Source organism: Musca domestica, unplaced genomic scaffold (assembly GCF_030504385.1).
Source record: "Musca domestica strain aabys unplaced genomic scaffold, Musca_domestica.polishedcontigs.V.1.1 27, whole genome shotgun sequence".
NCBI classification, from domain to species: domain Eukaryota; kingdom Metazoa; phylum Arthropoda; class Insecta; order Diptera; family Muscidae; genus Musca; species Musca domestica.
This window is the reverse complement of record NW_026712286.1, coordinates 8,800,101-8,822,345: the sequence shown is the minus strand read 5'-3', so window position 1 is coordinate 8,822,345 and position 22,245 is coordinate 8,800,101. Positions and strand designations below refer to the sequence as shown.

Below are 22,245 nucleotides of genomic sequence, written 5' to 3'. Positions count from 1 at the left end.
AATAGGTATTCTCAATTAAACTCTTGAAAATTTAAACGATAATATCGTACAGAGATCGTTAGAAGATTTGGTAGCATTTATTAAACCATGCTTATCCGGGATACGTTATTAAGCAGTAAATTGTAGATAGAAGATGAGAAGAGAGAGAGGACCATTTTTCTTGAAAGTTGTGTGTGCATTGCGAATTTTTTCTATATGTCATCTAATCAAGGGTTTATTTCCCTTATTTGATAAAATTTGACATTTCTAATTAGGTCTTAAAGGAGTCTATGCAGTAGCTAATCGATAGTTTGACAGTTGCATTGATCGGAAGATGGCCTGAGAGACACGCCGAGCTAGTTTTACCAGCCGTCTTGGTCATTTAGGAAATTCTTATTATCGGACTGTAGATCCCTTTATTAAGACAGCTTTGATCGATTTTAAAGCTATGAAGAAACTAATCGGCAGTTTGAGTGTCACATTGATTGGAAGATAAAATGAGGTAAAGTGACTTTTCTCCAATGATTCTCAAACGACGTTTCGCCAAAACAAAACAAAAAAAAATAATTAATTAAATAATAAGTAAATAAAAAGTAAAAAAAATTAACAGCATTTAGCTAATCGACAGTTTGAGAGTTGCATTGATCGGAAGATTAACTGAGGGACACCCCGAGCTAGTTTTAAAGAACCAAGACGGCTACTAAGGTCCTTTAGTAAATTCTTATTATCGGACTGTAGATCCCTTTATTATGACAGCTTTGATTGATTTTCGATTTATGAACTAATCGGCAGTTGGAATGTCGCATTGATTGGAAGATAAATTGAGGTAAAGTGACGTATTCTTCAATGACGTTTGGCAAAAAACAAAGAAATAAATAAAAAAATACAAATAAATACACTTTAATTATTGAAAAAAAAAAATTTTTTTTTCTTCGAAATCGAGTAACATTTTCTGTGGTAAATATTAGTTAATGGAAGCACACAAAAATTAAATAATTTTAAAATTTCCAGCTCTGTTTAAAACACAACTCTCAAATCAAAGAATACTCTACGAGAGCAAATATCTACCACACACAAGAGCGAAAGACGTATAGTTCATCGAGGCTCGCTCAGCAACAGCAAATTATCACACACAGAACAAAGGGCAATCAACGTGAGAAGAAGCTGCATCCCTCCCTCCCTCCTCTAGCCACTCTTTAAGAGATGTAAGGGATACACCAACAAAGGTCATTCCGCAAGCGAGAATACAATATACTACTACTACTCCTACTATTATACGTCCACCAAAAAGGAAGAGAGAGAGAGAGAGTATAGTGCGCGCCATTCACACACAAAAAGAGCACAACTCACTTCCACTCACATTTTTTCACATCATCATCAGGAGCAGAGAGAAAAGAAGAAACCAACTGGATTTTCTTCATCATCTGCTTCCTTGGAAAGAATATAAATAAATAATTATAGAAAGAATCACAGTGTCAAACACAAAAATTTTAAGAAAAAAGACGAATTCTAGACTTTAGACGATTTTACAAAAACAAAACAAAGCTCCCGCCCTAAAAAGAACATAACACCACAGTCCAGAAGCTAAAGAAGAAATTTTACTTCCACGTTAAAGAAAAACGCAAGCAAGCAAACTAAAATCTTCCCTCTAAAAAAAACAACACATTTTGTTTTTATTATTTGATTCGTTTGTTAAACATCTATGTAAATATAAATTTATTTTTTGTTGAACGTAAACCTATCAACATTAACAACAACAAAGCGGAAGACACCGCTCAACTAAAAATATTTTAAGGAAAAACTATTTGCCGCCGCATCAACCGCCGCCGTCGTCGTCGTTGTCAGGTGTTACCTCTACTGTCTTTAATATAACTACTGTTCATTGCCGTCGCACTCGAACTCGCACGCCGTTGCCATCGTCTCGTCCCAATTCTATTACGCCTGCGTCTTACGCTGAGGCGTTATGACAAATTCGATTGCGTCCGCAAAATGCCCGTCTGTCCTAACGTCCGGCAAATATGGTATGTCACAGCAGCGCAGCATTATCGATGATTCCAAAGAGTATATGTTTGTTAAGCTTACCGATTCGGCATCTCGTGCAATTGAAGCATACCAACGCAACCTACAGGCCAAACGTTTACAGGCAGGACAATGCGCCACAATACAATTCCTGGGCAATGGTGGCATCATACAAATTCCCACAGCCGACGGTGGTGGCCCCACGGCCGAGGGAAGTAAATTCGTCTTTGCCATTGACGATGTTGAGGGCTCCTTGGAGTGTATTCAACAGGCTGGAGCCGATTTGGATGTGCTCGGCACCCTCAACCATCGGATGCGCATACATGCCAACGATGATGTCTACGATACGACACGAACAAAAATGGCCATTGCCGAGGAAACGGAGAAGAGCAAATGTATACGGGAGATCAAGCCGAACCAGACAGACATTGGACGGAAGGTGAAGAGGCCCGTTTCCGCTGCCTCACTGCAAGCCTACACAAATGGCAGCAGTAGTAGCAACGGCAACAGCAGCAACCACAGTAGTAGCAACAATCTTAGTAGTAATCTTAATGGCAGCAGTAGTTATTTAAGCAGCATTAGTAATAATCATAGTCGTAATAAGTTGTCAGCGGCAGCAGCATCAGTAACGCTCAATCAACATTCACCACCTGGTGGTGGAGGCGGTCTGAGTAATGGTTCTTCATCGCGTCTCCTAAGCAACAATTCAAAATCATCGCCAAATCCTAGCCTGATGGGAGGCAATGGAACGATTGGCAACAGCAATCATCATCAACAGCATCAGCGCTATGGAAGTCCCTCAAATTTCAATTCATCCTCGAATGGTCTGCCCTCCCTGGCTGGTGGTGGTGGTGGTATGATGGCTAATGGCCACGATAGCAATTCCCCACCCACAATGATGGGTGCCGGGGGCCAGCAAAAGAAAGCCTTGGTTGGTAACAATGGCAGAAATTTGAATAACGGTGGTGCCGGCGCCAAGGCATCGGCTCAAAAATCTGGTGCCTCTGTCAATGGTAATAGTAAAACGGCCGATGTGTCGCGGCGCAAAATTCGTGAACGTCTTATCCACCTGTTGGCCCTGAAACCCTTTAAGAAACCCGAACTGTACTCGCGTTTGCAAAACGAAGGACTGGCGCCCAAGGAACGCCAACTTATTAGTAACATACTCAAAGACATATCGACATTGTCGCGGGACAATACCTATAATTTGAGGCGTTCCATGTGGAATGATGTTGATGAGAATTGGCCATTTTTCACGGAACAGGAGATACAACAGCTGAAGAGACGGAAGCCGCAGAATTTGACACCACCCAATAGCTCAGATGCCGGTAGTTCGATATCGGGACAAAGTCCCACATCATCGACACATACGGGGAGTCCACCACCGGCCACCATGACAAATGGTATTGGTGGTGGTGGTGGTGTTGGTGGCGGTCTAAAGCGTGCTAGTCTGGAGCCAGATTTATACGATGGGGCTTTAACCCTGGCGGGTCAAAGTAAAAAGCAACGTATTAGCCATTACAAAAGGGACGCCATATCATCCTCCAACTGTAATGGCTTAAATGGTTTGGGCGCTGGCGCAAGAATGACCGCCTCCGGTTTGGGCAATGCCGCCAACTCCTCCTCTAGTAGTGCGTACAGCAGCAACAACAACACTAATCATCGAACGTCATCATCTTCCGCCTCGGCTTACTCGCCACAAAACTACAACTCTGCCCATAGCAATAATAACAACAACCACAACAGCAATGCCACCACAAGTGGCCATGATGAGAATTCTGGTAATTCCGATCTAACATTTAATGTGCTCAACAATATGGATGATTTTATACAACAACACACAAATGGTGCATCAGGGGCGGCGGCAGATCAGCCAAGCTATGGCCGTAGCAAAGCCAGCAAGTCGACGAGTAGCCAGGCAATAGGCTCCTCCTCCTCCCTGTCATCATCTGCCATATCTTCCAACACCAATACCACCTTGTCCTCCCAAGCATCAGCCACAAAAGAGAAACGAAATTCCAGCGGTAGCACATCGAGTGGCTATGGTAGCAGTACATCTTCCAGCAATCGGGAAGCAGCGTCATCATCGTCGTCGTCATTGGGCGCCAATATGCGACGCAACAATTCCCCCACGCCATATGCAAATAATTTTGTGCCTGAAAGTAAGATAACATCCAATGGTAGTACCAGCAGCAGCGGCGGTAGAGATAGATATCATCATCAAATGCAACAGCAGCAGCAGCAAAGACAACAACGCCAACCCTCAACTTCCCCAAGTTATGGCAACCATGTACCGCCGCCTAAACTCAATGGAGTTGGTAACAGCAGCAGCAGCAGTGTCATACCAAACCTTACTGAAAACTATAAAACGTCAGCTTCCTCGTCCACGTCCTCTTCTAGCCGTTCTCGTCATCATACTTCCTCCTCTTCCGGCCGTAATGGTAATATCGAGTCATCATCAACAGCAGCAGCCGCATCAGCACCTCCTCCCTCCTCATCATCGTCCAGCAGCAAACGCTCGCGATCATCGACACCAACACAAAAGCATTCTAGCAAGCATAGCAACAGTAGTAATGGCCATCATAGTAGCAACAGCAACAATGCCTATAATCATCCTGTGGCGGCGTCCGCAACGGTGCCACCACCATCGTCATATAATGACAATGCCCGCACCCCGCCCCAGACTGCATCACAACAACAGCAGCAGCAGCAACATCCTTCGCCAACCCAACAAATAGCGGCGGCCGCCTCATCCTTTTCCCTGGCCGGCAATTCCCACTCTTCCTCAGATGCACCTCGCTTCGATTTTAGCAAATATACGCCCATAACCAGCATCGAGCAGAGGCGTCGTTACAAGACTGAATTCGAAAAGAATTACGATGAATACCGCAAACTGTTGGCCCAGATCGAGAGTGTGGGCCTAAGGTTTCGTGAATTGGCTGATCGCTTGAATGGTGTGCCCGAAGGTTGTCCCGATTACAATAATATTAAGAATCAAATCGTTTCCGAGTACGAGAAAATACGCCACGAGGAGACAATTAATCGTGACAAGAAGCGATTCGATTATCTGCACGAAAAGTTGGCGCACATCAAGCAATTGGTCACGGATTATGATAAGAAATTGAGAAGTGGTATGGTCAGCGTGCAGCCGAAGACACAGCCACAACAGGGGCAAGTGTCGCAGCAATATTCACAGCAACTGCAGCAGCAACAGCAGGGCTTGCAACCCCATCAACAGCCTTATCATAATGGGAATGGTTCTACAGCTCATCTATCGCCAATGTTGCAGAGTAGTGGGGAAAGTAATCATTCCCCGCCCTTAATGGCGATGAATGGTGGGGCTGGTGGTGAAGGAGGTGGTGGTGATATACACCACATGAATGGTGGCATATCATCGTTGTCTTCATCTCCGCAGACAAAAAAGAGTTCGAAACATCATAGGAAACAGAAACACCATCAACATCAGCAACAACAGCAACAAACACATCCTGAGCACCAGCAGCAACAACAACACTATCATCAAAAACAGCAAGAACAGCACTATGAGCATCATCATCAGCCAGAGACGATACCAATGTCTGATGATGATGACGATGATGATGATGTGGTGGCTGTTTCTGGTCCCAATCCTTCTTGGCAGCAGCATCAGCAACACCAGCAGCAACAATCGATGCACTCGAACTCCTCACCACCCGCACATAAGTCCACAATAGCGAAACAGCAAGAATTGCAACAGTTTTCTATTACAGCCTCACCACCCTTACCAAATGAGGATCACCATCATAATAACAACAATAACAACAATGATTCAGATTCTGATAGCGATTCTTCATCATCATCGTCATCGAATGATGACAATTCGGATGATGATAATTCGGATGGCTCAGACGATGATGATGATAACTCCGATGATGATTCCAATGATGATGATGATGATGACGACGATGATGATGACCAATGATCCAGACCATAGCTATGACCCTTTGCTAAATGGAAATGTAAACTAATGATTCTGATCATGATGATGACCAATCGACCGAGGACCGACCGACCGACCGACCGACCGACCGACCCGCATACGCAAAACAAACAAACAAGCAAGCAACCAACAACAACAACACTTTCTTATTATTGTTCTTCAAATACACTATATTATTACAACTATTACTACTACTACTACATCTTTGGTTTATATGTGTAAAATATTACCTATATATTTTTTAATTATTAAATAATAATTATAATTATAACTACATAAAAATAAACAAGGCATAATTTAAAAAATCAAATATATAAACTATTTCTTGAAAGGATGATGATACATTTCATATATGTTTTTACTCTTGGGTTATTGAAGAAGACGAAGAAGAAAAGGCAATAAAAGAATTGGAAGAAGAAAAAACCATATGTTCGTTTAGCATTTGTTGTCAGAATCATATCGCCATTTTGCAATCACATCGAAAAGAGTAACTCTTCTTAATATGGCAACACTTTTTAACACTCACCTTCCCCAACGTCATCGACCGTTACAGGCATTTGTAGATATAAGACGCCATATTTGCATAAAACATACTCTCCTCTCACATACACTTTCTTATAGTGGCCTGGCCACATATCCAATTTGGTTTTTTTTTTAACAGGGTAAATACTACTCTCTCTCTTATAAGTATACAACAGGCGCATGGAAAGCGAGTTAACCGCTAATCAAATCAAATTTGTTATTGTAACCTGGCCACATATAGAATTGTTCTATTATTGTGTCTTTCCAATGGGGACAGTAAATGGTAAAACTCCCATAGTTGTTTCTTATTGTAAAAAGACAAGGTTTTTTCTATTCAGTTTTAATTGAAATTTCTTACTAGACACATCATTAGAAAAATTTAAATAAATTAAAATGGCCTTATAAATATAGAGTTGTGAAAAACGAGATTAATCTACAATCTGGTATTACATAGAGCAACTCTGCCAAAATCTTAAGTGGTATGGCCACACATCCAACCTCCTCATTATTAGCCTAGAACATTAAATCGCTCGATATTGTTTTTAGGATTTAAAGGATAAAAAATAACCCCAAACAGTTCAAGAGTATTAGAAATAGAGTATTTTCGAATTTGTTAATTTTGCTTTTGATGAATATATTAACACAATTATAATCAAGCAATATCTTGTTTTGGATGAATTTGATAGGTCTTTCTAGGTGGGAGTATAGTTTAAAGGTGATAAATTCATTTCGTTCCATATTGCTATTTTTTATATAGTTTTCCTATTTCTGTATATGTTTGACATATTTTCAAGAGTTCTCTGGGATTGTTGCAATTTGATTGATAGAGAGCAAATGTCTATTTAGGGTTATATGTTCCATATTGAAATCTCAGTTATCCAAATTATAAAACCTAGTAGTGTGGTAGAAGAGGAAAAATAAAACAATTCATTTATGGAATAGTTTATATATTTACAAAAAAATGCAAAAAATCAATGAGCAAGCAAATGAAAAAAGAAAAAACAATTTAATACATTAAAATAATAAAAAATTCAATCAAAATGTGTTGAAATTATTTTTAAGTATAAAAAAAGAGGAGAAAAATGCATAGAGAAAAAGGAAGAATTTCTGAAAAAGAAATCTAAAAACACACACACCTAACACATACACACATTATTTGCAAGCAAACAAAAATCCTCAAAAAAATTTATAAAATAAAGAATTTTTATATACATACTATATATAAAACACTATATAATTAGCATATTATATTATTATAAATAAAAAAAAGAATCCAAGAATTAAAAGAAAGAAACCAGGAAGCACTCCTCTTTCATCAAACAAAAAGTGACATCGTGTAAAAATTTTGTAAAAGCAAACAAAAACATTTTTTTTTTACAATTTGTGTAATATTTTTTTAGACTATTAACACTACACAACACAAAAGCCAATAAAACCCCCTTTTATTTTTATTTCATTTTATTTGAAACAAGGAGAAATAAACGGAGACAGTTTAGACAGACAGTTTTAAATTAATGTCTTAATTTGTTCGTTCTACTCCTGACACCACACCACACTGCAGAATGTTATATGTAATGTGGTGCTGATGTTGTCTAAAGAACAAGTTTTGTAAAATTTAGCATATTTTACTCAAAAACAATATTAGTCGAAATTAAAACACAGCAAGAAGAAATGGTATAAACAAATGTGTTTAGAACGAAAATTTTGTATTCAAATGTGTTTGTTATAGTTTCTCTGTCTATATGGTCATTTTAAGCCTCTCTCAAATACTTTATATGAGTATTATTGGATAAAATTTGTTAAAAGCCTTGTTAATTTGATGTGTGGCTAGGCCACATTCATGTTTTCTTTTTTTACTTGCCATATAAATATCATTTATAGTTTATGTGGAACTGCCAGGAGGTCACATTTTGTCTCTTTTGTGTTATTCAATTCATCCATCAACACCACACTAAACCCATTCATTTTAAATTTAACAAATTTCAAACGATTCATTCCAATCAAAAAAAAAAATAATTTTAAAGGGCCCCCCCTCATAAGTGTTTCAGAGAATAGCAAAATAATGACTGTCAATTTTAGCGCTCTCACTGCATCTCACTTAAGTGGTCTGGCCACATGTTGAATGTAAGGCATTTGTTTTATACTACTACATGGCCACACAACATTGAGTTGAGTTACATGGCCACACATTCAACTCGCATGTCAAATTTTGAAAATGTCGATAAAATTGCAAAATCACAAGATTTTGGATGTAATATTAAATTTTAAATTCATAAAAATAAACATTGGCAATATATAGACCATTTAGGTTAGGTTTTGTTGTGGACTTGTACACTATTTTTGTCGCAAAGGCAAGTAGTAAATGTATATAAGGCTACGTTTGTATCGCAGCACTTTATGATGACAATTGCCATATGATGGCCATTTTAAGGTACAGTTTCTTACATTTAAAGAGATGTTTATCATATTTAGGCCTCAAATGCAAACCTAGCCTTATAATCCACAACTGTCTTTTTTGTTTGTTGTATATTTCATATCTGCAAAAAACCAACACATTTGTTTAGAATATTTTTCGTTTTACGCTCGCTCGTTAACTTATTTCATTTTGTTTGAAGGGGTTTATTTTTCTAATTTATTTTCTTAATTTTTTTTCATTTCGTTTTGTATGATGATAAAACATGTTATATTAAAATTTTATTATTTTTTTTTTTTTCATTTGAATTTTTAAGCATTTGTTGCATAGTGTTTTAATTGCTTATTATTACATTTATACATATATAAAATATATATTATTTTTAATTTTATTGCTTTCAAATATATAATTTTTTTGCTCTTTATATTATTATAAAATATAATGATTATATAATTATAAATAAAAAACCATATTAAATTTATAAAAGTTGTTAAAACAAACAGAAAACCCATAATAAAAAAAAATCAACACTTGTGCAATTCTTAAGAAATTGAGAAGAAAAAATTACAAAAAAAAAACACACATTGCGTTTTATTTTCAAATGTTTTGGTTATTTGGTTTTATCTAATTTTGTTGTTATACCACTGAAAGTATTCTTGCAGGACCCTAAACATAGAGAAGGCAAAATCTAGAACATATCCTAATGTCCTTCGGGATCATCTTTAAATAGCATGTCGTAGAGTCTCCTTTATTTCCAGTCCGAAATAAATTATTAATAGTACCAGCTTTTTTTTTTAAAAAAAAAAAGCGAAGATATACATCTCTGAAATCACAACTTGTCAAATAATTCAGTGATTTTTTTATAAAGAGGTAAATTTCCTCAATGTAAAGGGTATTCCATGGTAGAATAATACAGGTAGATGTATCAACGCTTGGGAACATTGATATGTCAAAAACTTTAGATGTTTTTTTTTTTTTTCTCAAAAATTAGTAGATTTTTATAAGTTTTCTTATACGACACCAATCGGAGGTTATTATGGTATGCATTTTCCACAATTTTTATAAATTTGAATAACTTTTCATTCAAAATTGTCAATTTCAAATTTGGTTTGACAGTTCATTGTTCCAGCAGCTGTGTCGATGCGACTACCTTTATTCTTCTACCATGGGGTATTTATTACACATTTTTGTTGATATAACACATTTAGGTGGATGACATATTTAACTGGATGGGTATATATTACTTCTCTCTGGTAATGGCAGATTTTTATTATTTGAATAAATTCAATTCAGCAATAAAATAAATAATATATCTGATCTGTCTCCTAATTTAAAATTCTTATTCTTATTTGTTCTATTTTTTTTATCGGAGAACCTGTTTGAAATTGCAATATTAGATTTCAAATGAAACAAATAAAAGCAATTTTTTGTTTTTCTTTTTCGCTTTTCGTAAAAGTTTGCCAAACCTCAATGGAAACACGGTTTTAGACAGAGAGTAGTTTAAGTGTCCCTTGTAAAACATCATATGTAAATGTCAATTTATAATATGGGGTATAATGACGTACGTTTTTTTTTTGTTATTGTATTTTTTTTTAATTTATCTTTTGTTTCGCTTTTTCTCAAAGTTTTTGGAATACCACAAAAAAAAAATGAATAGAAACAAAATTACAATTGTACATATATTTTGCAAATGGAATATTTATTTTTTATACACATTAAATATATATATAGTATTAAGCTTGATATAAAACAAAACAATTACACACAATCATGTGAAATAATATTTTTTACAAAAAGAAACAAAACAAACAAATATAAAAACCCATTTTTGATATAAAAACCAGAATTATATGGTATAGTACACTAAATATGCAAAAAAAAAAAAAAAAATAAAATTCATTGCTTGTCGAAACAAAAAAATGTACATTTTCGTAAATCCCAAGTACAAAACCCAAATAATTTTATTTTTTATTACCAAGGACCAATAATGTTTGTTTTTCGTGTTCGTCCGTTACAGTTTACTATACCAATATCAAGTTAATAATGGTTTGATGGTGTGGCCAGATAGCTTTAGATTTGTTTTTACAGCTATGTTATCAAAAGAGCTAGATAGTTTGATATGTGGCTGGACAACTTGAGAAATTACAGCAAAGTGAAGTTAGCCGTATATTGTGATGGGAAAGGCGGCTTGGCCACCCATCAAGTTTTTCGAAAAAAAGAAATTGCTTAAATATTTTATTTTCAAAAATTGATATCGGCGGTACAATTAACTCATTTTACTATCCAAATACAGAACATGAACGGACAGACTGCTATAAGTTAACTAATAAGTGCCCTGAAATTAATTCGAATGTGTGGACTGAGTGACCGTATAAACTCTGTATTGTTGGCTGCCGCCAGTAAATATTAGATTCTCTTTCAATAAACAAAAGTTTGTGTGTGGGTGTCTGAGCAGTCGTGAAATTTTGAAAACTAGAAATATATAGCTTAGAAATTTAGATTTCAATGGGCATTATTTGGTTTCCATTTGATTGGCTTTCGGATGCGTGTTTTATTAATAAATATACCACAACAAAAATTCGTTTTTTGTTTTTTTTTTGTTAACTAATCGTAGATAAGCATTTGTATTTTAATTAAATAACATGGCCAATTTATTCATTACTCCGTCGAAGAATTAATTTAGTGAAATAATGATGTATATAGAACACAGAAAAAAAAACGTCAACAAAAAACCAAGCCTGAGGTATTTAAATGATATCTAAAAAAAAGAAGAAAATAATGTTGAAAACACACAAACATATTTAGTATAAATATTAGTAATCATAATTTGAAATATTATTATTACTATTTTTAGTTTCAAACCACAAAATCGAACCACAACAAACTCTAGTTCTTAAGTTGCAATTTTGCTAACAAACAAAACAAAAAAAAATTAAAGAAAAAAAAACAAACAAGTCAACTAAAACCACTATATATATACACGAGACATACATACAAACAAATATATATATATACACAAATATATATCATTAAAAAAAAAACAAAGGAAAAATAATTGATATTGTTACAAAACAAAGTAGTTTATATTATAATATTGAACAAAATATATAATTAAAACAAAAAGATATTTAAAACAAAGACAAATTCCCCCGAAATACTATGACGACGAACTAACATGATGAAACTATAAGGTAAAAAGTAACAAAAAAAAACATATATATAAATAAATAAAACTTTAAACAAAATATTGATAAAAAAATTCCATGCAAATATAGTTTTATTTCCAGTAAGAAATTTTAAAAAACTTGAAAAAGTATTCTTTGCTCGCGTTTTGAAGCTTGGGATTGCCACTGAAATATCATTTGTGTGATATATATATATGAAATTGAGCATAATTTGATGTGTGACCAGTTAGCATTAACCATTTTATCAAGCGGAAGATGAAAGTGACTTGGTCATTTGTCAAACTTACTAGTGACCATTTAATTTTTTTTGTTTTAATAGAGAATTGTATTGAATATTCAACAATATGTTGTATAAAATGCCGTTTTTTGCTTTTGAACATGAAATTACCATCATTAAAACAGTTCCGGTTATAAATATTGCCATTAAATCCCAAAATTACAAGAAAGTTTGACATGTGGCCAAAATGATGAAGAAGTAGTAAATGATACAAGGGAATATGATTCTCATTTACTGGAGAATATTTGACACTTTAAACTGCTTGTTTTCACCAAAATCGTTCAATCAAAAAGCTAAAAAAGCCAAGTGATTATTTTCTTCGCCGGGATGAATTCATGATATTGGTAGCGATCAGCAAATATTGCGAAGCTGTCAGTTTCTTTTTGAAAAACACTACTCTCTGTAATAAATAAATAAATAATATAATAATTTTGCATTTTTAATAATTGTATTTTTATTATAAATTATTATATTATTATTTGTTTTTGGGCTTTTATTAAAAAATGTTGATAAATGTGCATTTTTTCCAAAAATGCGTAATATTGTCATCCTTCGAGTGTAATATGCAGCTCCTTTGGTGGCAACACTGGTTTGATGTGTGGCCAAGTATTTTGATGTCTGATGTACATTATTGTGATTTGGTCACATGTCAAATTAACTCACGAAACTTAAGCTGTTTGGGTTAATTGAGCCGCTTCAAATTAAGGAAAATATAAATATCACATTGTACTACAAGTAAAATCAATCAATCCCCTTATATAAAAAGCTTTAATTTCTGTATAAATTCAATTCCATCACTATGTCTACGATCGAATTGATCTTTGCCCATGAAAACAAATATTACAAATATATTTATTTCTCTATTGACAATTCCTTTGATATCATCGTATGTAATAATGTATCTATAATGTATGCGCATAATAATATGATGGTGGTTCATCCATTTATTCTAGACAACAAAAAGGAGCAATAGCCCCAAAATCACATTGACATCCAGACCAGATGTCAGCTCTCATTGAGATTTCAACTCACACCTGTTGGGTTAGTGGTGGCTGTTGCTGCTGCGGCTGCTGCTGCTATTTTATTCCATTCTTAAGATTTTTGTTTCTTTTGGGGAGAGAGCACGCTTGTTGTTTGACTTCTGCGACGTGCTCACACATACACATATACCCACGAACACACATTGTAACATGAATGCATTGAACGAACGAAGAATGACAGATGTCGTTTTTTTTACTTGTAGGATAATTTTTTCATTTTTCTTAAGAAGTTCAATAACCTTTGCGAAAGATTGATCGTTAGTTGGGGTGTTGTATATCTGTATGATTACTGTATAAGGGATGAGATAATTAAAATTTCCTATGCAATGCCAAGTTAGGCCAATAAATTGTATTAAGAATGTATATAATATTTCCAAGTAGGATATACAATATAATGCAAAACTAAAGGTGTAAGTACATAAGAAGCTTGAAGTCATGGCATATCTTGTAAATTTTCAAAAGTTTTCAGGTGTAAAATTGTAAATCTAGTGCAATATAGTAGAATATTGCAGGTTTGCGAACACAACGTAATTCCAAAGGTTTACACATGGTAGAAGAATACAATGTTCCCATCAACTCTTGGGAACATTGATATTTCAAAAAGAAAATTTAAATATAAGTAGATTTTTTATATGTTTTCTTATACGACATCATTCAGAGTTTATTATAAAACGCATTTTTTAAAAATTTTTACAAATTTAAATAATTTTTCATTCAACATTTTCAATTCCAAAATTGGTTTGACAGTTCATTGTCCCAGCAGCTGTGTCGATGCGTCTACCTATATTCTACCATGGGTTTACACAATGCTTGGGTGGGTTAATGTTGCGCTTATTAGCTCTGTTCCTTTCAATGCAAAACTTTTTGCTCATTTTTTTTCTCACAAATTATTTATTTGTTATTGAGCCTCCGAAGTTCTTTTTTTGGAGCCAAGCAATATGTAAAATTTTTTCATTGCAGAGGTAAATTATTAAAATCTTCACCAGCCCATTTTTTCGGGTAAGTCATGCCAAGTTTTTTTTCACGTGTTCAAAAATGCCACACTGAGTTCCGTTTTTCTATTACAAATTGTTTTAAAAAGAACCTAAAATACCAAATAAATTACTAAAACAAATATTTCCTTTTTGTATATATGTAGAAGAGGAGGAGGCAGCAGATGAGACCGCTCAACAAGCTGAACTATCTAATGACTCGGATGCACCTTTGAAGCCAAATGTAAGTAGTTTGTTATTTCATCTTTAAAAAAACGTTCCTTTAACTTACTTCTACACATGGTAGAATCAAGAAGTTAAAGTCAGGTTATCATATGTTTACAAAATATTTTCAAAATTATTCATTTGACAATATCTCATTGTCAAAATGTATATTTTTATTTATATTTATGTATATACAAATCAGAGATGTATATCTCCAATCAGTGAAATTTGCCAAGGTAAATTACAGAAAATGCAGAGATCGGTATTATTATCTGGAATGACTTCCTTCTTAATTTTACCATGTTGATAATATTTGATAAATAATAAAATGTTTATCTAAATAACGCAATGTAAACACTGACTTAGTTTTTGTGTTCATAGCATGTTTACCTTTGAGTATTTTTTCAAGAAAATTGTTGAAGCAATCTTAATGTAAACCATGGTAAAATTAAAAAGGTAAAGTCATTTCAAATATGCATTCCCAACTCTGCATTTTCTGTAATTTATCTTCTCAAATTTCACTGCATAAAAACAGGTTCCCATCTCTGATGAATATGTACAATAGATTTATAATTATACATTTTGACAATAAGATGTTGTCAAATGAATAATTTGAAAAAAAAAATCAAATCTTTGTCAAAATGTTTATTCATAAATCCATGCATACAAATCAGAGATGGGAAACAGTTCTCAATGAATTTGAATTCGATAGAATAAAATACAAAAATATTCAGAGCTGGATATTAATATTTTAAATGAGGTTACCTTGATGTATTTGTACCATGTTTTTATGCTGTTTACCTCATGTTTACATTTGAGTTTTTTTTAACACACTTTTAAAATTACATTTAATTTTTTTTACAGAATGACGAAGATGACGATTACGATCCCGAGGATACGCGAAAAAAGAAAAAGGGTAAAAAGCGCAAAACCAGAAAAGGCGAAGAAAAGGGTCGTAAGAAAAAGAAACGCAAGAAGAATGAAAGTGAGGATGACAGTGATTTTATGCAGCATGACGATGATGCAGACTACGCCAATACTTCGTCGTCGAAGCGAGGGCGTAAACGCAAGGAAGTTGATAAATCAAGCAAAGAAAAGGAAACATCATCATCGGGTATGTTAAAGTGAAACGTTTACATTATAGCTCTTTGCCCTGGTGATCAACTTGACATTAGAATTCATACAAAAATGTGTCAAATGATAGAATACTGTAATTTTAAATAAAATACGCCAGTTTTCATATTTGAATTAAACAGGTGAAATACACTGGATTTTTTAATGTGTAAACAGGCTTTAAGGCTGATATGATCATAGTGGTAGAAGAATACAGGTAGTCTCATCAACTCTTGGGAACATTGATATGTCAAAAATGTTAAATGTACTTTTCAAAAATAAGTAGATTTGTGTATGTTTTCTTATATATTTATGATATGCATTTTTAACAATTTTTACAAATTTAAATAGCTTTTCATTCAAAAATTTCAATTTTAAAATTGATTTGACAGTTCATTGTCCCAGCAGCTGTATCGATGCGACTACCTGTATTCTTCTACCATGTATCATTGTAATTTATTATCTAATGTTTACACATTATAGTTAGTCAGCTGATTATCACATAAAGAGGGCTTAATTTAAATAAACCTAGAATTAAACTTGATCTATGTGATGTTTACATTTAAAGGAATTTATCAGCATTATACCCCTAATAGTACATTTACAGTCGTAGTGTCAATTTCTTTCTTTATATGTGATAAAATCCTAAAAAAGGATGTTATGCCATGTTTACGTTAGAACATTTTGCAAGGTTAACCTACTTTAAGCGGCTTTAATTGAAGTATAAGTAATGGATATGACAATTTTAATCCAAATCCAGTGGTTTAACCCATTTAAATGTAAACGTACTGTTAACCAGGCAAAATGCTCTAATGTAAACATACTATAAGAAGTCTAGTAGGCTTTGGTAAACGTTAATTTATGTCATTTTTTCATAATTTTCAAATTCAAGGCATGCCATCTGTCGAAGATGTCTGTTTGGCATTTGATGTGACCGATGTTGATATTCAATATACCGAAGAGGAGCTACAACAATTGACAACCTATAAGGCTTTTACACAGCACGTCCGGCCAATATTGCAAAAAGAGAATACCAAAGTACCGGCACCCAAGCTGATGATGTTGGTAACGGCTAAATGGCGTGAGTTTTGTGATGCTCATCCGAATCTTGTGCAAAATGAACAAAATGAAACAGCCAATGAACCTAGATCATCGCGCTCATCGAGGAATGAAAAGGTAGGATAAAAATAATTTAAACGACACGAAAAGAAGAAAAATAATATTTTTTTCTTCCCCCTCCTTGCATTTATAGCCCGATGATTTGTACGAGGAGGAAGAAGACGAAGAAGAGGAGGAAGAAAAAGAATCCTCGTCTAGTGCCCGTCGTAAACGTGGTGGACGTGGTCGTGGCAAAAAAGGTCGTCGTTCCGGTAAAGTTCCTACGCTCAAGATCAAATTTGGCAAACGCAAACGTGGCAGTTCCGACGAAGATCAAGATGCCTCGGGGGCTTCGGAAAGAGATTCCGATATAGAATTTGAGAAAATGTTACAAAAATCCGATGACAGTGCTGATGATATACCCAATACATCTTCAGCAGCCGCAACAGCCTCTACATCGGCGGCAGCAGCAGCCAGTGGTGAGGCTGGGGCCACAAATGATGATGGCACACCGGTGGTTAAGAAGAAGGCCAAAGTTAAAATTGGCAATAAATTCAAGAAAAAGAAGAAGCTCAAGACCACTTCTCGTTTTCCCGACGGCGAGGATGGGGAACATGAACACCAGGACTATTGTGAGGTGTGTCAACAGGGTGGTGAAATTATTCTGTGCGATACTTGTCCCAGGGCTTATCATTTGGTTTGTTTAGAACCCGAATTGGAAGAGCCACCAGAAGGCAAATGGTCTTGCCCCCATTGTGAGGCTGATGGCGGAGCTGCCGAGGAAGACGACGATGATGAACATCAGGAATTCTGTCGCATCTGTAAGGATGGTGGTGAATTGTTGTGTTGCGATTCTTGCCCTTCGGCCTATCACACGTTCTGTCTCAATCCCCCGTTGGATACAATACCGGATGGCGATTGGAGATGTCCACGCTGTAGCTGTCCGGCGCTAACGGGCAAACCTGAGAAAATAATCACATGGCGTTGGGCAGAGACCAAAGACGCGAAAGGCAAAGGCAAGAATGGATCCCGTACCCGGGAATATTTCGTCAAGTGGCACAATATGTCCTATTGGCACTGTGAGTGGGTACCAGAGATTCAAATGGAGGTACATCATCCACTGATGATCCGTTCATTTTCACGTAAATACGATATGGAAGAGCCACCTAAGTTCGAAGAAACTCTGGACGAAGCCGATTCTCGTTATGTACGCATACAGCGGCACAAGGCCAAGGGCGGTATCCAGGCCGATGAGGAAGACGAACAATATAAAAAAGACTTGGAAGATCGTTTCTATAAGAATGGTGTCAAACCGGAATGGTTGATTGTCCAGCGTGTCATTAATCATCGCACAGCTCGGGATGGCACCACCATGTATTTGGTAAAATGGCGGGATTTGCCCTATGACAAGTCCACATGGGAGGATGAAAGTGATGATATTCCCGGTCTGAAGCAGGCCATTGACTATTATTTGGATTTAAGGGCCATGTGTACGTCCGAGCAACGTTTGAATAAAAAGAAGAAGGGACGCAAGAGCAAAAACAAGGATCTGGAAGAGGAGGAACGCCCGCAGCGACGTTTCACACCACCGCCAGAGAAGCCCACAACGGATTTGAAAAAGAAATACGAAGGCCAGCCACCCTTTTTGGAAGCCACCGGCATGCAGTTGCATCCTTATCAAATTGAGGGTATCAATTGGTTACGCTACTCCTGGAGCAATGGCGTGGACACCATTTTGGCCGATGAAATGGGTTTGGGTAAAACCATCCAGACTGTCACCTTTTTGTATTCCCTCTACAAGGAGGGGCATTGTAAGGGCCCATTCTTGGTTGCGGTGCCTCTGTCGACCATCATCAATTGGGAAAGAGAATTTGAGCTGTGGGCTCCAGATTTCTATTGCATTACCTATGTGGGAGACAAGGATTCCAGGGCGGTCATTCGTGAAAATGAACTGTCCTTTGAGGAGGGAGCCATCCGCGGCGGCAAGGCCTCACGCCTGCGTACTAATCAATACAAATTCAATGTTCTGCTGACAAGTTATGAATTGATTACCATGGATGCTGCCTGTCTGGGTTCCATTGACTGGGCGGTGTTGGTTGTAGATGAGGCCCATCGCCTGAAATCGAATCAAAGTAAATTCTTCCGAATTCTCAATTCGTATACCATCACCTATAAACTGCTGTTGACTGGTACCCCTTTGCAAAATAATCTCGAAGAGTTGTTCCATCTGCTGAACTTTTTGTCCGGAGACAAATTCAATGATTTGAATGCTTTCCAAAATGAATTTGCCGATGTATCGAAGGAGGAACAGGTGAAACGTCTACATGAAATGTTGGGACCCCACATGTTGCGTCGCCTCAAGGCTGATGTCCTCAAGAATATGCCCTCAAAGTCGGAGTTTATTGTACGCGTTGAATTGTCGGCTCTGCAAAAGAAATTCTACAAATTTATCCTGACCAAAAACTATGAGGCCCTTAACTCCAAGAGTGGTGGCAATTCATGTTCCCTGGTCAATGTTATGATGGATTTGAAGAAATGTTGCAACCATCCCTACTTGTTCCCCTCTGCGGCTGAAGAGGCAGCCACCACAGCTGGTGGCCTCTATGAAATCACATCGCTGACGAAAGCGGCTGGAAAACTGGTGTTGCTATCGAAAATGTTGAAGCAGCTGAAGGAACAAGGTCACCGTGTTTTGATTTTCTCGCAGATGACTAAAATGTTGGATATTCTGGAAGATTTCCTGGAAGGTGAAGGCTATAAATATGAACGTATTGATGGTGGCATCACTGGAAACTTACGTCAAGAGGCTATCGATCGGTTCAATGCTCCGGGTGCCCAGCAATTTGTGTTTTTGTTAAGTACCAGAGCCGGTGGTTTGGGTATCAATTTGGCCACAGCCGATACGGTCATCATTTACGATTCCGATTGGAATCCTCACAATGATATTCAGGCCTTCTCGCGAGCCCATCGTATTGGCCAGGCCAATAAGGTGATGATCTATCGTTTTGTAACCCGTAATTCGGTCGAGGAACGTGTCACCCAGGTGGCTAAGCGTAAAATGATGTTGACCCATTTGGTGGTACGACCCGGCATGGGTGGCAAAGGTGCAAATTTCACCAAACAAGAATTGGATGATATTTTGCGATTTGGTACCGAGGAGCTGTTCAAGGAAGATGACAAAGAGGAGGCCATTCACTACGATGACAAGGCAGTGGCTGAGCTGTTGGATCGCTCCAACAAGGGTATCGAGGAGAAGGAATCCTGGGCAAATGAATATCTCTCGTCGTTCAAAGTGGCTTCGTATGCCACCAAAGAAGAGGAGGAAGAAGAGGAAACGGAGATCATCAAACAGGAAGCGGAGAATTCCGATCCCGCCTATTGGGTTAAACTTTTGCGTCATCACTATGAGCAGCACCAGGAGGATGTGTCGCGTACCCTGGGCAAAGGTAAACGTGTACGTAAACAGGTGAATTACACCGATGGTGGTGTGGTGGCGGCAGAATCCACACGTGACGATAGCAATTGGCAGGACAACAACTCGGAATATAATTCCGATTATTCAGCTGGCTCCGAGGAGGATGGCGGAGATGATGACTTTGATGAGCAGAACGGTGCTGAGGGTGGACGCAAAGCACGGCGTCGTGTTGAACGTCGGGATGATCGTCCATTGGCTCCGCTTTTGGCTCGTGTTGGTGGTAACATTGAAGTGTTTGGCTTCAATTCACGTCAACGCAAGAGTTTCCTCAATGCCATTATGCGTTATGGCATGCCACCCCAGGATGCATTCAATTCACAATGGTTGGTGCGCGATTTGCGTGGCAAATCGGAGCGAAACTTCAAGGCCTATGTTTCATTATTTATGCGTCATTTGTGTGAGCCAGGGGCAGATAATGCCGAAACCTTTGCTGATGGTGTGCCACGTGAGGGTCTGTCCAGACAGCATGTTCTGACACGTATTGGTGTTATGTCTTTGATCCGAAAGAAAGTCCAAGAATTTGAGCACATCAATGGCTATTATAGTATGCCGGAATTGATTTTGAAACCCTGTGAGCCGGTAAAGTCACTGCAAAAGGAGGAGGGTTCCATTGTGGAGGGTGGTGGGGTAGGTGTAGCAGCAGCTGTTGGTGGTGGAGCTAAACCCGAAGATAAGAGTGCTACCACAAGTACAAGTGCAACACCAGCCACAAGTGCTGCTCCCAGTCCAGCACCGGTGGACAAAGTGGAGGATAGCAAACCCAGCACTACGGCAGGTAATGATGACGTCAAGAAAGAATCCGGAGAAACTGAAGACAAGAAATCCACAGAGGTTGATTCCGACAAAAAGGAAGAAAAACCAGAGGTCTCTGCAGATGATGTCAAAAAAGAAGCTGGCGAAAAAGATAAGGAGTTGGCGCCTGATAGCAAAGATGGCATTAAAGATGAAAAGCCTGACACCCGCGATCTTAAAAAGGAAAGTTCCGATGGTGGTGGCGGTGAGGTTAAAAGTGAAAAGGATGGTGCCAGCGACGCTGCAAAGGAAGAAAAGGCAAAAGAAGAAGCCAACAAAACTGAAATTATTGATGATGATGACGATGATGTTCTGATCATTAAAGATGACGGCGAAGTTGAGAAACCCTCACAGAGCATCCATAAATCGGTTGCTGCCGCTTCTTCTTCTTCCGCCGACAACAAAGAAGGTTTGACTAAACCCAAAATAGAAGAAAGTCTTGAAGTCTTGAAACGTAAATTTATGTTCAACATTGCCGATGGCGGTTTCACTGAACTCCACACATTGTGGCTGAACGAGGAGAAGGCAGCCGTACCCGGTCGTGAATATGAAATATGGCATCGTCGCCACGACTATTGGTTGTTGGCTGGCATCGTCACCCATGGCTATGGCCGCTGGCAGGATATTCAAAACGACATACGTTTTGCCATTATCAATGAACCATTCAAAATGGACGTTGGTAAGGGCAATTTCTTGGAAATCAAAAACAAGTTCCTCGCCAGGCGTTTCAAACTACTCGAACAATCCTTGGTCATCGAGGAACAATTGCGCAGGGCCGCATTCCTCAACCTTGCCCAAGATCCCACACATCCGGCGATGTCTTTGAATGCCCGTTTTGCTGAAGTCGAATGTTTGGCCGAGTCCCATCAACATTTGAGCAAAGAATCTTTGGCTGGTAATAAGCCGGCCAATGCTGTACTCCATAAGGTACTGAATCAATTGGAGGAGCTGCTTTCGGACATGAAGAGTGATGTGTCACGATTGCCAGCCACATTGGCTAGAATACCACCGGTGGCACAGCGTTTGCAAATGTCCGAACGGTCGATATTGTCACGTTTGGCGGCAACAGCAGGAAATGTTAATAATGCAGGTAAGTTTTTCAATAAAAAAAAAGTCATTGTTTACGTATACATTGGAATATTATTAAAATTATCTCC

General features: G+C 37.3%; 1 protein-coding gene and 1 long non-coding RNA gene across 6 annotated transcripts in view; both read left to right on the top strand.

Moving 5' to 3' along the window:
* Window positions 1-8,515, top strand: part of LOC101900894 (RNA polymerase II elongation factor Ell) — a 31,451-nt gene extending 22,936 nt beyond the window's left edge. For all 4 annotated transcript variants that reach the window (XR_225522.4, XR_002194299.2, XR_002194298.2 and 1 more), the window contains exon 3: window positions 991-8,515. This is a non-coding gene — a long non-coding RNA (RNA polymerase II elongation factor Ell). The remainder of the gene's footprint in view (window positions 1-990) is intronic.
* LOC101901187 (chromodomain-helicase-DNA-binding protein Mi-2 homolog) overlaps window positions 1-22,245 on the top strand; it is a 49,275-nt gene that overhangs the window by 26,272 nt on the left and 758 nt on the right. For both annotated transcript variants that reach the window (XM_005180604.4, XM_005180603.4), the window contains exons 2-5: window positions 14,553-14,629; window positions 15,475-15,724; window positions 16,616-16,899; window positions 16,976-22,178. In XM_005180604.4, coding sequence (XP_005180661.1) covers window positions 14,553-14,629; window positions 15,475-15,724; window positions 16,616-16,899; window positions 16,976-22,178 — 5,814 coding nt within the window. The remainder of the gene's footprint in view (window positions 1-14,552; window positions 14,630-15,474; window positions 15,725-16,615; window positions 16,900-16,975; window positions 22,179-22,245) is intronic.